The sequence below is a fragment of the Ammospiza nelsoni genome, chromosome 18 (genome assembly GCF_027579445.1).
Source record: "Ammospiza nelsoni isolate bAmmNel1 chromosome 18, bAmmNel1.pri, whole genome shotgun sequence".
NCBI classification, from domain to species: domain Eukaryota; kingdom Metazoa; phylum Chordata; class Aves; order Passeriformes; family Passerellidae; genus Ammospiza; species Ammospiza nelsoni.
Window position 1 is genome coordinate 153,673 of NC_080650.1, and position 17,748 is coordinate 171,420.

At 35.9% G+C, this 17,748-nt stretch overlaps 1 protein-coding gene across 5 annotated transcripts in view; it reads right to left on the reverse strand.

Annotated features, from left to right (window-relative positions):
- Positions 1-304: 304 nt before the first annotated feature.
- SFSWAP (splicing factor SWAP) overlaps positions 305-17,748 on the reverse strand; it is a 36,415-nt gene continuing 18,971 nt past the window's right edge. For 2 of the 5 annotated variants that reach the window (XM_059484903.1, XM_059484906.1), the window contains exons 14-19: positions 11,143-11,408; positions 7,134-7,289; positions 6,121-6,246; positions 3,264-3,434; positions 2,622-2,694; positions 305-725 (exon numbers count right to left, since the gene is read on the reverse strand). In XM_059484903.1, coding sequence (XP_059340886.1) covers positions 660-725; positions 2,622-2,694; positions 3,264-3,434; positions 6,121-6,246; positions 7,134-7,289; positions 11,143-11,408 — 858 coding nt within the window. In that variant the 3' untranslated portion in view covers positions 305-659. Of the gene's footprint in view, positions 726-2,621; positions 2,695-3,263; positions 3,435-6,120; positions 6,247-7,133; positions 7,421-11,142; positions 11,409-17,748 lie in introns of those variants that run through there. The other 3 variants (XM_059484904.1, XM_059484905.1, XR_009419666.1) reach the window with 3 other exon arrangements.

Consider the following 17,748-nt stretch of genomic DNA (forward strand, 5'->3'; position numbering starts at 1 on the left):
TTCTCTGGGCCTCTACACAAATGCTGTGATGGATGTTACCAGGTAGCCCAGCAGGGACTGCAGTCACACCACCACCAGCCACCAGCTACAAATTTTGCCTTGTTCAAAAACTGTCTGCTACTGACATCCAAGTATACAAGCATTTTTCTGAGATCATCCTGTGCATGAAGGAAAATAAACAGAATTTCTCAGCTTAAGATGGTCAGCAGGAAAGACAGCTGTCAAATTAAAAAGCAGAAAATAATAAAAAAACAATTAATTTGTAACAAAATTAACTGCAAACAATTAAGGACTCCACAAAAACTCTAGCTAATGAAAGATGTTTCCTTCTTTATTATTGTGTAATACTTTTCACAGAAACATAGTATTTACAAATATACACATACAGACTGCTGATCATAAAATGTTATCGAAGAATTAGTCAAAAAAATCAATTTACAAAACCCAAAAACTTTTCAAAGATATTCTGGCTGAAAAAATTTAATGAAATTTCAAGGAGATGCTTCTGTACAGAAAGATAGGTTTTAGCTTCTTGAGTTCCGGTAAATTAGGCGAGTTGTGAACCAAGTGAGCCAAACTCAGCTGTACATTTGAGATGAGGCAGTTCTTTTTCAATTGTTCTTTCCTCACAATTTATTGATGGTCAGCTCCAACAGGTCTCAGGAGGCACTGGTTTGGATGTTTTTGGAAGCTGCAAGCATTGCTCTCACTTTGGCCATAAGATCCTGTAGACAATAAAAGGAAAATGATCAAACATGTCTGATGTTTGAAAAGAGCTAAAACACATGACTGAAAAACTCCACCTGAAAGGGTTAGTGTGCATTCCAGTCATGTGGGATACTTGGACTCATGACTATCAAATGTTTAGCTCCTAGGCTAAATGAGTCAAATAATTTGGACAAAGTTCCTATGACAGCAACTGAATTCTGGTTTTACCAGAATGCAACAGTGCTCTGCATAAATATATCAAGCAGTTTCTACACAACAAAGCACAGAAATCATATCAATTGGTATAGAAAAACTATGACCACATCTTCAAAGAAATCCTGTAATGAACACACAATTACTAACCACTGGAGGTTTAAAATGGGAAAAAAGAAAAGAGAAAAAGAGAGAGAGCTGGTAAGAAAAGAATGTAACAATTACTCTAAAACAGAAAGGTTTTTTCCTGGTTTTTTGTAAATCTGAACCAAAAATTTACACAGCAGAGGCATTTTTTCATATGACAGTGACTGTAAAAGCAAACAGTCTTGTCTGAGCAGCCAGTTGGAACAGCATTACAAAAAGAAATGAAATTTCATGTAAACGGCATTGAATAACTGGGTTGCAAAAAATGATGACAAAATAAAAAGTGTGTATTGGTAACAAATCTGAGTTACTTAAACATTTGTTCACAAAGGCAACATAAATAAACTCCTTAGTGCTTTTAAAGCGTATTGCATCTGAAGTTCTCAAAACACACCAGAGGGGAATTTAGCATCATTACTCCTTCTGCTTTACAGATGGAAGGATCTGAATGAGAAAAAATACTGACTTGGTTAGGGTCAGGCAGGACAATGGCAGCACAACAATTTAATAATTAGTTAAATTCCATTTTTTGGAGCCCTTAATGATAAAGAGCTGCTTAACTCATCTCTATTGGGAAATATCGTACAAAATTCATCTAAGTTTCATTCCTATTTTTTACTTTTTGCAAATAGCAACCAAGAACTGTATTTTGCTTAAGTAACCATTCCTTCTCTTACAGCTGTACTTCAAACAAGCAGTCTAATACTAAAATAGGAAATGCTATGCCATAAGCAACATTTAACCCAAAAATGCATAAACCAATGATCTTTGAAGGGTATATGTGTTTGAAGGGTGAGATGTTAACTCTCCTTTGAAGACCGTGCTGTAGTTTGTATCTCATTTCTCATACCACGACTTCCCATGCATTTGTTTGGTAGCATAAGAAATGCTGTGATATTAACACTCCTTTTTCTTCCTCTGCGGCCTATACTTGTTATTTTTCCTGAATAATCTTGTTTAGGGTTTGTCATAAGAAATGGATCAAATTTTGTATGTAAGGTACTAGACCACAAGTATCAATTTCCAACTACCACTATTTCCATAGCAGAACTATATTTTTGAACAATATCTATTTATTGAAAGAATAAATTATCCACTGAAAAAACATCAGAATATAAAAAGCAGCTCTGATTTTCTACTGTGAATTTTTCAAAGCATAATTAAGACAATTTTCCCTTTAAAGTTGGCTTATCCAATTGAAAAAAGTTAAATATTTCCTTCTTCCATGAAACTTGTGAAGAGCTCTACATGGTAAGATGGGCTGTTGATAAAGGGAGTATTGCAGCATAACATGGACTTTAGCATCTTTACAGTGGATACAACTGCAGCCTAATGAATTTAGCTCGGTCTTTAGAGGCTTGATGAAAATTGAAAGGACAGCACCTAGGGAAGCAACAACACCGTTGCTCCCATAAGCAAACAGATTAAAAAAGACAGTGAACATGTCTCTACATCATACGCGAAGTTCAGAATTGCCCAAGGTGGTAAGAGAAAAAAGCAATATGTTGGACATACTTAATTAGGCAATATACTCTGAATTTGCCCATTTGTACCTGAGTGATTTTACTCTGCACTGATGACACAATTGCTGAAGAGATTTGACCATCTTTTTCCTGAGAAACTCCCCTAAAAAATAAAATCAGAAATTTATAGTAAAAGTTTTGAAAATGCATTTCACTCACCATCTTGATTTGGGTTTTATTGTACATGTTTCTCCTATGTTAGTCAACAGCTCTCTCAGTCAACCAGAGAATGTAAGTCAGGGTCAGAAAAATCACTTGTACAACTGCTCTGACAAATCTGAACAGCAGCTTGAGAATTTTTAACAGGGCTGTTCTATATTCTAGAAATAATTTAATCATGAATCTTGACACATGTTATAATTCAAACCACTCTATTAAAGTTCTACTTCAAAGAGTTATCCCATTTCATGAACGCTTCCAATTTCCAACTTAGAAATAGGTTGTAGAATTTTCTGCACCAGTTTTCCTGTAAGGTTGAGAAATTTACTCCAGAAAGCAAAAGAGACCCAATATGTTTATCAGACTGATTCAGATAGTGCTGTGCGCCCAGTGACTTTTACTTTTGATAAGCACAATAAGCACACATTGCACACACACACAGACTCTGGTCACAGACACCCTGACAGTCAAGAGGCAGCAGCACTGCAGTAAGACACTAACAGAGTACGGTACCTGGAGCGTTCCTGGCTGGATTCCCTGCTCTCCACAGGAGAGACACTAGTTGAATGCACAGAATTTTTGTGTGTGGATGGTTTGCCTGGTGACATGGATGGTGAGGGAGACCTTGCTCTGGATTTAGTACGTGATCTAGACCGCCTTTTCTTCTTCTTTTCATGGGGACTTCTGTGAGAAGAAAATATTTTAGTGAAGAATATTTAAAGCAATATTACACTAGCTACACTGAAGTTACTTGGCACACTTCTGTTTCTCTTGCACTTAGCAAGCATTAGTCTTACCCAATACCGCACATTTATGGCTGTACAAAATACTTTATCAGAAGCTCTTTTTAATATACTACATTAGGAAACTTCTGGTTCCTGAGGTTCTCACTTGGAATGCAGGACAACAACAAAAAGCCTTTCAATGGAGATTTGCAGAATAATTTTGCTAGAGGGAAGTTCCTTCCCAAACAACAACAGACACTAAGGATGCAACAAGAAAAGTAAGAGTTTATATCCCTTACAATTTTCCTAGCTCATAAAATAAACAAAACATGGAATCATGGCTATATGAAATATCTATAAAGCAAATCCAGTTTGTTTGGTTTTTAAAACAAAAAAAACCCTCCCTTTTCTTTGTGATCCAACCTGCAATGCAACAAACCACAGGATCAAAATTTTAAATGAGATGGTGTACTGCGCTCAGACTAATCTGGACCTAACAGTGTGCCTAAATGAGAATTTCCATGTTTCAGACCTGGAAATTAGATCCACAAATGTTTGTCAATATGGAAGCTGAAACAAAGGACTTATGGGTACCTGATGTGTTCATTACTGACAGAAGGGAACAGAGATAGTCACCATGCAAGCCAATATTAAGTTCAAAGAGAATTCAATTAGTAATATATTAAAGATGAAACTACTGAATCTTTTTACCTGGCTATGAACTTATGTCTTTATGATTTACACACTACTATTGATATTACTATAATTAGAATAACTAGAGTGATGCCTTAATTAGAGGTAGGCAATATCTCACTATAAGCATCCCTCTCTAGTATGCACTCCTAGAAGTCTATTCAGAGCAATGTTCTTAAAGCTTCTAGAACATCTTAGAACACTAAAACTTTTAGCCACCTTTTAAATATCATATTATTCATTCCTTTACTTTGAATTTTTGTGGGAATTTTCTACTTTAAAAGGTGCTATACTGTAACGCATTGAATTTCCATATAAACGACGTACAACTCTGAACCTTAGAATTTACCCCACAATTTTTTATACAGAGATCTATTATATTTTATATAGAGACATAATACATATATTTTTATATAGAGAAAACACTCAAGATTTACAATTGCAAAACCTCCTTACACTTTTCTTGAATAAAAAATTATTAAGTGGCAGACAAAAAACCCCACAGCCTCTAACATTTTCATGACTACACAAAACCATCAACTACAAAGTCAGTTATTCCTTGACTAGCTATGTACTTTATTCGCTTTGTTTCTTTAAACATCCTCACGTAACCAAGCTGTGAACAGATCTCATATTTGACTCTTGAAAATCTTGGCAAATATTTGTCATGCAAGAAAAGTATTTTACTGTAAGCTTTTTCAGTGTTTTTCATCTCAGACTACAATGAACAAATAGAACAGCTGAATGATGAAGAAATCTGTTCCATAATTCAACACGGAAACTGGTCCATCACATTTTTACTTGAAAATTTAACACGTCAGGGCTGAAACAGTTTCTGATTTAATTTCTGCAATCAGAGCTGCAAAATATCCTTATCTATGTTTAACTACATGTTACTCCTTCTTCAGTCTACATCTTCTGTACTTACTGCCATATTTTATTGTGCCACTTCCTGGTCTCCTGTTTGATGCCTAACAGAAGTTTAAAATTTTGACCTATATAGCAATATTATTCACAATTACTAACTTATAATTTACAACTTGGAGTAGCAAAATTCTAAAAATACTTTATAGTTTTAAATGCTGAATGCATTTAAAGCAGCAGACACACCAACACAGCATTAAGAACAGCATGGAGATGTGAAAAAAGCGTCTTTTGCGCATTTATAGGAAAACAAATATTTTAAGCTTCCACATTTTCTGCTTAACCCAATTTGCATTAATTCCACATTTGATGAATGTAAAAACTAAATCATTTGAAGTATACTTAAGAAGTTCTCAATTATACCTACCACACATAAATTAATTACAGGCTATCAAGAGATGCCATAAGAAACAAAAGAATTTTTTAAATGAAGCTGAAAGTTATCTCTTTCTTTCTTATTCCACAAGACATATGGAGAAAGAAGTTGAAGACTAAATGCCATTTTGATTATAATAGTTTAAGAATGACTGTATGCAGGATGCTCTCAAAATGACACCATGATTCATACTTCACATTCCAGTCTGCCAGTAAAACAACTGTTAAATAACTGTTTGCTAAATCAGTGCTGCCCTTATGCAGATATGATGTGATGTCAAGAAAGCTGACATCGTAGTTGTGTTATGACTTGTACAGAGGTCATGCAGCTTGCACAATCACAGCATGAGAAAATGACCCAAAAAGAGGGAAATACGAAACTCCCAGTGAAATCTGAACTCTCATGGCCAGCAAACAGCAGTGTATTAACATCCACCAATTTGACCGTACAGCTGCTGTTCAAACCTATGCAAGAGCAGGGAAGAACAAGAAGTGCATCCGTATTTTTTTTTCTCCCGAAAAAGTATTTTTCTATCAAAATAAATCTCCAGAACCTACAAAGGATACAACGGTTAAGTTCTAGCTAAGGAGTCTACAATCCATCAGGCTGTTAGGATGCCAAGACCCCACTGTCCAGGACCAGGAGCCCTTACTTGGAGCGGGGCCGTTTCCTGCTGTTCCCAGGACTATTGCTGATGCGATACGCTGTGGGAACGCTTCTCTCGTCTCTCCGCCGTTCTGGGGTGTGAGCCCTTCTCCGGGGTGACCTTGATCGTGACCTGAGGAGAGAAAAAACATTCAAAAGTTTGCTTTTTGTTACTTATTTCAAAACTTTTACTTCAGTGGAATTGTGCTTCACCAAATGCAAACAGCTATTTTATACCAACATGGTGCATTTAGTCTCCAAGACTTGTCAGCTACATAAAAATTTCTTGCCTATCCAAGACATTTGAGATGAAGTTATCCATTGCTTTTCATGCCCAATAGGGGGCTAAAAAAAGAAATTATTTTTTGTTCTTGTCTGCTATGACAACTTCCGTATTATTTGATGCAAAAACTTTTTTTTACTCTAGTCACCTTTTGTGGCAACACATTTTGCTAAAATTGGTATGCAGAAATCAAATTTGCACAAAGCCTGGGATTGGCAGACCTGACCTTGTCTTCTTAAATTAGTGGTGTGCTTCTAGAACTGATGTCTCACAGAGATAAATGCACATTCTTGATGCAGTGGCTGTCGAACACTGACAAGTCCAGGAAATGTCCTGGATGCTGCAGAACAACCCTAGCACAGCCACTATTTTCACGAGTGCAAGTGACCAACAACCCATTATCAGTGTTGTTTGGCACTAGCACTTTGACTTGAAATATTTTTCCTAGAAAAGTGAGGAGAACAAGAAGGGAAAATAGAAAGCATGCCCAGTTAAGATCAGAGAGCTTCAGGTTCACATAATATAGATAATATATACACACCTACAAGGTCCTGAGCCATTTCTGTTACACCTACAACAAAAAAGCCCAACTGAAAAGAAATAATCTCAATGGCAGATAACTGTTGCAAATTAACTGCTTTGACACTTATAAAATCTGATCTTTACCAAGCCATTCAGAAGGATTAAAAAAAAAGGAAAAGACCAACAGATTATAAAACTTGGGTTCAGTCAGACACCTTGACATTTTACCAGGATCTCCCTCAAAAGAGCTCCAGCAGTCAAATCTTTTCATTGCCCAAGTTGCCTGATAATTTTTCGACTCTGCTGCTGCTGCCACTGATGAGGTGCTCAGACTCGGCTCCATGCTCAGTGTCGCTGTGGATGCTGTGAGTCTGTGATATGGAGGCACACACTTCACATCCAGACTAAAATGTCCTAGTTTTGGTATTAACTAGAATCCTGAAAAGGCTTAGTCCCTTAACCAAAAGCTGAACTTTAGTGAAACACGCCTGTATGGACCAGCCTAAAAAAGTCCAAACAATCAGAAAGAAAAAGACATTAGCTTTATTTTTATGAACTGACATTTGTGGTTCTACAGCATTCTTCCAATCACCAAATATTAAGAACTTAGGCCATTTGCTCCAAACAATTAGAAGACAGCTAATCAGTTTTACTGTAATATGTAAATTGTAACTTTCATTAGACTGTAATTCCAGAAGGCATTTTGTTCCTTTATGACTTATGCTTAGAAGGGTCCCAAAAGTTCAAAGGGTTATGAAGCTTGGCATGTCTCATTACAGAAGTGGAATTAAAATTATGTGACTAGACACTGCCTCAGCAATAAGAAAATGACTTTTGTAGGAGAAAAAAACCCCAACACCAAACAATCTTTTTTAACAAAGAACAGCTACTTCCAAGTCTACTGATATACTGAGGCAAAAAGTCTCACAGAAACTCCCACACAGGTGCACCCTATCCAAACTTACCACAAAGTAACCTGTTAACAAAATATACAAGCAATTACTGCTAATATTCATTAACTGGATATATTATGTGCTTTAGTACTACTCCATTACTAAACAGTATAAAGTAAAGCAGCAATACTGAAGTTTTGACTTTCCATCTCTAGTTCAAAATGAACATCCAAATTTCACCAAATCAAATCACTTCCCTTCATCTCCTCTGACACCCAGCATCACTATCAGAAACAGCTCAGACTCAATTCTTTAACAGTGCTTTGAAGCCCATGAGAAATAAAAACAGTGATTTAGTATTTACTACACTTAATACTAAGATACCAAAACCTTTGTTTTCCAAGACAGATTTAATAAATATGCCCCATCTTTGATATCAAGTACTTACTTGTAATAACTAATTACCTCTCTGGGAATGACAGGTCTGTTCTGCAGTACCTTAGAGAACTCTGGGACACTGTTTACTGTGTACTTGGCTTGTTTAATCTGTCATGTAGGTCTAGAATTAAAATTGCATGATACCAAGCTTTATAGGACTAATTTTGTTCCAGAAAATAACAAGCATTTATACAGAGAATTGCCGTTAGCACACCACATGCTACAATTAAGCTAGTATTATCTGGGTTCTCTATATAGCTATGATTTTTTTAAACTTGTTTCTGTAAAATAGGTTTGGCTGTTAACCTGAGAAATGAATATGCAAAACATGCTCTGAACCAACTTCATGTTATTGGAACAGAATTTTTCAACTTTATTAGGGCTGAAGATGCATAAGAAAATATAAAAAATCCAACAGTTTCAAAATTGTATCTTATGACCAAAGACTACTCTTAAATGCAGCAGAGCCTCTAAGCCTCTAACAATGCAAAAATAAATGATAAGCAAGTGATGTAAAATGCTATACAAAGAAGTATACTGCAAAGTTCATTTGTGGGATTCCTAAGCACAATATGCATTTTGGAAAAAAAGAACAAGATGATAAACCAAAAAGGAAGAGCTTGCAAAGTATCCTGAACATTCCTTGAATAAAAAGCAAAGAATGTTATTGCAAATTTTGATGTTTATCTACACTTCCCACATTTTATTCCCCAGTAACTTATCACAATAAGTTATACGGTAAAGATCATTTTTAATCTGTATTTTGAACAGATTAAAATAAGGCAACATCATTAGACTGGGGCATTCAAATACTGCACAGATACTCAAAATAGGGCTGTTTGAAAGTAATTTAGCATCACTGTCCACACAGTAATGACTGTCTCCAAGCGCCATCCACTTAATACACAATGAACATATTAACATCGAGAAACAGTTTACACTTCATTCCAGGAGAGGATGGCTCTTTACGAAACTATTCATTCAGCTGAAAGCTGTAATATCCAGTGCTTTGGGAAGCTAGGGAAGAAAACTGTTCTAGGTGAAGCTGAAGAATACTGTTCTAAGGAAAACTGATTAGCAAAGATATGTGAAACATGCCAAGCTTTGAATGAAGCAACGCAATGCACTGAAATTATTTTATCTGAAACAACAGTAAAATAAGAACAAATAATAATAATGATAAAAAATACCAGTAATATCTTCTATCTAGGCAACAACATGAGCCTTTTTGTCGCAATTAAGACAAGGTACTATTTTTGCCTAAACATTTGAGAATCAAAACACATCAGTATCTAAAAGGGTTATGAATCAGCCTCTTGCTCTTGATTATTCAACAATTTTTCTGTTTCAGGAGCAAGAGCTCTAACTTTGGAAATACAGTATGTTAAGGCATAGCAAACACCTTCAATAAAGCACACCTTCAATCATCACCATTTCTTCTTCAAGGCCTTTCCTGTTCAGCTCTAACTTCTATGAAGTTAAAATATGCAAAGTGTTTTCAGTGCAAAATCTGGTGCTATTCTTCTAAATAATTTTAAAATTCAGCCAGCCAGCATCAAGCTTATTAGACTTCTGAGATTTCAGAATTCAACAGCTCCTCAAGGAAATATCTAACCAAATTTAATCAGGTGTTGTGGTGATTCATGATTTTCATGCTGTTGTGTGCTTGTCATTTGATTTGTCCGAGGAGGCAAACACAAGATTAACTCCTACAGATTACCTATTCTTGATGACTTTTGGTTAAGACATAGCATGTCATGACAACTTACTGTCAAAGGTAGTCAAATAAGCAGCATGTCGGACTGATCGTTTCAGTCCAAGTTGCGCTTATTTAATTCCTGGCATCTCTGAATAGCAGAGATTTCTGCAGAAAAGTATTGCTCTTAAACTCAAAAATTACGTATAAACCAGTAAGTTGTAACATGTTAACACTCCTGCTAGTGTAGTTAAGATACTTCATTAAACAAAAAAGCACAAGAAAACTAAGACACTGTCATCAGAGGCTAGCAGCTTTTTTCAGGCATGAGACAGAGACAAAAAGAGGAACTACTACAGGTTTTCATATGCATCACATACTTATACAGCTGTGGCAGTATTTATGTGCAATTTGCTTGAACTACAAGCTACACAAGTAGTTACACTGTTCTGTACACTGATCCACAGAATGCACCCTCAAAGCCCCTCCTACTGACCATAGTAACTTCACTGCAGAAAAGCATTTACAGACAGTAAGCTTTGAAGGTGCCTAGACCCAAATATCTTTGACAGAATTAACAGTATCAGTAAAACACAATATACATCATCTTATAGCTGGATAATTAGCATAGTGTATTTAATCTCATTAATGATTAAGTACAAAGTTAACAGCACTGGGTTACACTCTTCTGTAGTATCTCTCTCTTTCACCTCTGTTCACACTCTTCTTGGATTCCTGCCATATATTTCCATCATATTTTTTCACTTGTTACTCAACTGCTTTGTTTTCCTCTGAGCTTTGCTGCTCAACCACCTAGTACTCTACCTCTATTTCTTATCTGAATATTGTCTAAGTTACTTTGCTCCAGTAACAGACACAGATTTATTAGCAAGCTCTCTTCCTGCTATCATCCCATTTCTATGTACTATCCCCAGGTATTTCAAAGAAGATCAGGAAAAAGCATTTACTGGTAAAAGTTTTGTACTATGTAATAAGAGATTACTGATTCATTATTTCACTAAAAGGACTTTCAAAAGACCTGCCACATTCGATCTGTATGTGCCACATACTGCCTTCAAGGTGACTGTGACCTTTGCAATGGGTATAAAAACACCTATGTAATGGAAGAAGTGCAAAGACGTTTTACGTTTTAACCCACACAGAACGCTAAAGAATATGTTTGGTTTCCAAACCCACCTTGAATGCCTGACAGTCCTATAGGCAGTGGGAAGCGAGTGTTTTGCTTTTGAATGTGATCTAGACCTGGACTTAGATGATGAATGATACTTGAATGGTGATCGAGATCTTGACCGAGATCTTTTCTTGTGTTTTTTCCTTTTCTTTTCCTTTTCTTCATCCCTAGGAGGATCTCTGCTTCTGCTTGAAGGCCTTTCTGCTTGTTTACCTTCTAAGGTGGGTAAAGTTCTGACTGCAGTCACAGGACATGGTATACTACTGACGCTCTAAAATCAAAGATAAACAAAGAACAGTGATCAGTTTCCAAAATTAGTCAAAGTTAGCTAGTGCTGCATTGGGATTACGAAAATGTTCAGAAGTAAGGCTGACATCTTCAAACACATGCATAAAGAAAAATTTAATGGAGGCCTGTACAGTTTCCCAAAGATACACATGCAAGTTGGTATATGCATACTAAGATTGTCAGCTTAATCAGGACATAGTTCTGAACTTTTCATCTTTAGTTTTTAGAAGAAATGTGTTCTAAAAGAATGGGTACTATCAGGTATCTTTTAGTTTATTTACATGTTTTACTTAAAACAGGATAAACCTAGAAATACAATCAGGAACTAGTGACATTCAAAACTAAGTTTTAGGGTCACTTTCCTCCATGAACTGTGCTGTTTGGATGACAATTTCAACAGCAAAATGAACAAGTAGTGATAGAAATTGTGCCTGAACTTTTCAAAATAAATGTTCTAAACGTAAACGACTGGGAAGATCACAAGACAGAACAGGTCCATGCACAGTTAATGTTCAGTGAATAATTCCAGCTGAAGGAGATTAAGCAAAATCATACCACAACATTTTCAAATTATCACCTTGAACCCCAGAGAATTCAGCTCAATGCCTTCTTTAGCACAATTCAAGTCAGGCACCATAGATATGCACCTCATTTCAAAGCCTGTCATTCCCCCAGCTGCCATTTCAAGGCAACTGGAGAAATCTGTTTCCCTGTCATAATTTCTGCTCCACCTTATCTGAGTTTCACTGTTTGATACAAGGATACTTACTATGACTGGAATAAAAAGTAATACATTAAAATCTGAAATAACCAAATTAGAAACAGGTAATCTTTTTCTCTTTTTGCCCTTCTCCTACCATGAATACATAAAGATGGTAACTGAACAATGACATTTGAATAATCAAAAAGGCAGCACTGCTTCAAGTTAGAGACATGACACTTTTTCATGCTTTAACTGATAACTGTTATCACAATATTTATTACAAAACCAGCAACAAAGCAGTACTAAAGAAGCTTGCCTCAAAGATTATAAACATTTTACAGCATGGTCATTTGAGTGGTTGAGTCCAGAGTCCTGTTTCCAATTTCACAAACTCCCATGTGTAACTGCAGGCACCTCACAGACACCTCTTCTCCAGTTTACTAAGAGGCCACCACAGTCAACTTTCATTCCTTTGACAACATTATTCACCTCTTGATATGGTACCTGAGCCTCTGCTTTGAACACTACTGAATATGGAATAGCCCAGTCTGCCTTGAAGTAGACACCTCTAGTAGCTTCAAATGAAAAAGCTGTAGGCAAAGTAGCATTAAGAGGAAAATGAGAGAGGAGAAAAACCCAATGGTTTTCACTGCTCAGGTTTGTTCGGCCATATAAAACACAAGCTCTCCTATCACTGCCAAGAAGGAAGTTAATAAATGAATGACACTGAGCAGGCTCTGCCAATATGCAGGCCAGCAGAACCGTTTCGGAAGGCATGGAAACAAACCTGTCACCTGATGAAATTTATTACGCATCTCAAGGGATGAGAGATTTACATTGTCTGAGAGCTCTTCTAAGAAGTTAAACTGCAAACATTCAGATAGCATTCACTGAATCTCACTTCTTTGTCTGTTTTTTTGGCCTACTAAACAGCACGGTTTTTTTGGCCTTTATTAAATGCTATGCTGTCAGACAAATTCTCTGGCAGAGTTGTTCTTCAGCATTTTATTTGCATGACTGAAGCAAATCTGACACAAGTAATGCCAAAACATGATTTGACAACTCTTGTTTAGCAGGAACGGATTAGGAAAGAGCTCTGTAAATAGGGAGAATTTATAGCCATATGAGAACAGAAATGAGTACTTCAGTGCACTTGCATATTTGCAGTATTCGTAAGCCCAGAACATACATCAGTTATTTTGAGGTTACACTACTTAATCAATACTTAAAGTCAAAATTAGAAATTAACCAGAACATGCTTATTGCAACAGGAAAAAACCCCTAGCACTGTGTCTGGTTCAACTAGCAAAGGACATCATCAATAATATTACAAACAGCTTATATGCATTTTACAGCAATTGGAATCCTATGTTAGATAAAAACTGCAAAGAGTGAAGAATGTCAGAACTGTAAAAAGTTAATCAACAATTCTTTCAGGTCACTAAAATCCAAAAGTACTCCAGATTCTTTTCTACCACTCTATCTTTCTTACTCCAGGTTCCTCAAAGCTTATAGTGAAGTATTCCCTGACTGAGAATTACAAAGCAGCTGCCTACCAGCAATGGAAGTGTATTATTTATGTATTCATTGATTTGTGGAACAAAGCAAGCTGTTATTTCTATTTAGAAGCCTGTCAGTCCTAGTATTCATGAACTGGCCCAAAATGTTAATTTGAAGAGATAAAAGTATTTCTTATAGAATATGCTCCTACAGAATTTGTTCTATAGGAACTCAAAGACTCAACAGTTTTATCAGGGTTACTCTGCTGCACCAAAAAACACCTTTTAGCAGTACACTGACCATGGTAAGGTCTTCAAAAACAGAGATTTTGACAGGGCCAACTGCAAGGAAATTAGTGGCTGTGAATCTGTTTGCTGTGTGGATCAATATACCCTTTTATTTTGAGCACTTTGAAAACTAAAAATCAACGCATAAATATTCTTACCTCTTCACCTATCTTAATTAAAATGGCAGTTCCTAATATTTACCCTGGTTCCCCCATTTAATAATGACTTAAGTATTTATGCTATAAGGAATTGCAACCCTCATGTAGTTTTTTAAAGCAGGGTTATTGCAATAAAAAAAAGTTCCAAAGGCTAGCAAGTTATCTAACCCCCTAAATGCCACATTAGTATGTGACATTTATGTTTTTTCTTTATCTTGCTTTTTCAAAAGGACAGATGAATGTACAAGCAAACCTAACCTCCCCTCCCATGCTAATCAGAAGATGTAGATACCTATAGTCTGCAAAAAAAGTAAAGAAAAAAGTGAATGGTTCCAAAATATTAAAAAAAATTATCTTTAAATACTTATGGGATGGTTTTTATTAGTCAATTATATTTTGCTCAAAAATTAACAAAGAAAATACACAAAACCTAAAATGATGTTATACATTATTATTATTTCAAAAAGGCATGCAGGAATATCTACAGTCCACTGCAAAAAAAAGTAGGATAAACTACAGTAGTGTGAAAAACATACACTAGCTACAGCTGTTGATAACCCTGTTATGCTTGACAAAACTAGAAGAGCATCTCATTTTTGAAACACAGCACACTTCTATTTCACTCATAAATAGGACTACTTTCCACAAGAAAAAAAAAATTTACATACAGGACAAAAGTAAGGAAAAGTCATCTAAAGAAACAAATGATAAAACAGGGCTTCAAAACCTGGGAAGATGAAAGAGCCAAAAGAAGGGAACTTTTGCTTTGTGCCATAGAATCTATATATTCAGAGGCATAACACCAGATGACATTTGGGACAAGCCATTAAAAAAGCATCACTTTCAAATCATGTGCTTGTCTGATTTTGCAACATAATGACTGTGGATTACTCTTCTGTTTAAATCAGATACTAAGGTTTATACAGGTAAGTTTGGGTATAACCAACTGGCTTTTACATGGCTATCAAAGCACTATCACCACTAAAACATTTCTGACACAGAGTAAAATATGACACTTAAACATGCAGAACAAAACATGCCACGTCCCACTACCGAGGATATATAATCTTATTTCTTAAAATTTGAATTAAGTAATTTTGGAATGAGATTTGCATTTCAGATCATGAAACACCTTACTTTATTTGTTCTGAAGTAAAAAAGGCAGTTTAGTGAAGCACTCCATATAACCTGGCATATTTCAGCTCAGCATGGTAGAACTGCAGTTGTTTGCTGTTCCAGGACAAGGAACCTACATTCACTGCAGAATGAAGGCAACTTCTCAGTGACACTGACAGATGTGCTGAAGAGTCTATGTGTACCAAGACCAAGAGTCTATATGAATTATATATGTAAGCACAAGAAGGGAAACATCAACCTTTTACTGTTTCTCCATATCCTGAACAAGGGCACAGACTTCACTGGCCACAGCATCACTGGAAGTTCATCAGTTCTGCAAACTAAAATAAGCTCCATGCTTTCCAAGTACTGGTCTGAGGAAACACTATGCCTAACTGTGCTGTTCTAATGCATGCAAGGACGGTAAGGAGCCATTTGTGAAAAGCTGTGCTGCTTCACTGCTCAAGTTTTTTCAGTCTTTTGTTTCTCTTGCTTGATTTCACTTTAAAGTAAAACAGGAAGCCATATAAAAGAAACAATTCAGCTATGGAAAACACAGAACAAACTATTTTTAAGACTCAGCTGAAGCCAAAACAGCTTAGAAGCGCTCTGTTCTGGGGTACTGACTGTCCTTTACCTGCAGTTAGTAGAATCGATTTCATTCAAAGATGTAATGTACACTTGGTACCAGTGATCCTTTCAATAAATACAAGGTATCAGGAAAATCTGACAGAGGTCACAAATGCTTTGTGCATTTAATTTATTTCTGCACATCGTGATAAACAGATTTTCAGCACAAATGTACGCTGTGTATACACATAAATAGCATTACTGTTTTTTTAATATACTTATTAGGCTGGGGCAATGTAATGGAGATTATGCACCTCCCATAGATATTCTCAACTCCTCTTTGTGCTTTATTATACAACTCAGCCATTCCTCCATTTTTGAGACAAATTTTAAGCTACAGAAGTCATGTCACTAAATTAACTCTGACCAGTGTATATCAGTCTTTGTTTCCTCGATTCGTCATTGGATGTTCCTACCCCCAAAACAAGAAATGAAATACATTTAGTGACGTTTTTGGAGGACACAAGTATTTAATTTTTTCTTTGTTTTCTGATTTAATTAGTTTTCTGATTTAATTACCCCAATTAGTTCCATTGACCAAACTACCAAAATTTTACATATCTGTCTCGCTCAACTTTTTAACATACTTTATATTACAGCCACTGTAGTAATCTCTTGTTACATTTGCAATCAGTATCGTTAGATGCATCTTTAGTCTGAAACATGGCTGAAAGTCTGAAACACTACTGAAAAAGCTTAAAAAACCAAACCAGTGCTACATATTTATTTACAAGCTGATTCAGACATCATAATGCAGCATACTGGGTTCTCAGGGTAAATAGAACAGAGGTTAACAAATCTGCAGTATTATTTCACTCATCGTTCTTTAATATGATTTCTTAACTCAAATGGACTGTTACAATTAGGCAAAACAGGCAAGGAGAATAAAAGGCAGATTATTTGAAATGAATGGAAATGAATGCTTTTTTGAATATGGCAAATGAAAAAACAAGCTTGAAAAACATTTATGTTTCAAAATAAGCTTTTATCTTCAAAAGTCTATATACATGTATCTAGGCAAGCGTGTCACTAAGCAAACCACATTTAGCAGGAATACTACTTCCAAACACATTAGGGCATTTTTGACTCTTCATTAAAACAGTACAAGCACTCCCAATACAATAGCCAATTTATTTTTAAAAAGCAAGGTCACATCAGAAAATATTTAAATACACATCTGAAATGCTAAATAAACCCTTTAATAATAAACAATTTCTACTGGTAAGAAACAGTGAAACTGATTACTTTAAAATTCTCAAATACACTGGAATTTTTTGTGTAAGAGAAAATAGATGCCTTCTCTGAGACTGTACTTCTGTGGAAGAAGAAAAAGAAGTTTCTAGAAATTCAATTTACTGAGAAGTGGGATAGGGTATAGTTTTTTTTGAGAAGTTCACTAGCAAGTTCTAAGCTGAACTTCAGTAAGTTCAGATGTGAGCAAGAACACTCATCTGCTCTTCTAAAAAAGAGTCAGCTCTCACTGGTTATTTCAGGCATTCTCTTAAAGAAAAATATCAAAGGATCCTTAGCTTAGGAATGTCCATGTCCTTGACAAATTCCCTTGGGAAAAAGAGCAGAACCGCAAATATGGGGAGTTTCGCATTGTCATTGTCTCTTTGCATTCACTCTTCAATATATAACTAAAAAGAGAAGTACTGAACACTTATGTCAGGGAAAATTTGTTAGCAGTAGCAATGAAAAACCCAAACAGGATCTCTTTTGGGATGTGACCACACTTAATTCACATATCTGCCACTCTCTGCTGGTATGGATCACCTAAACTGCAGGTACGCCTCTTTCAACTTTTCTCTTCAAAGTGTTTTGATGGGTAATCCATGATTTATTTGGAAAAATCGAGAACTGGGCAATGAACTACTTGCTAGGTACTGGAATTCTTTCTGAGGGAAAGGAAACAATTGAAAGCCATGT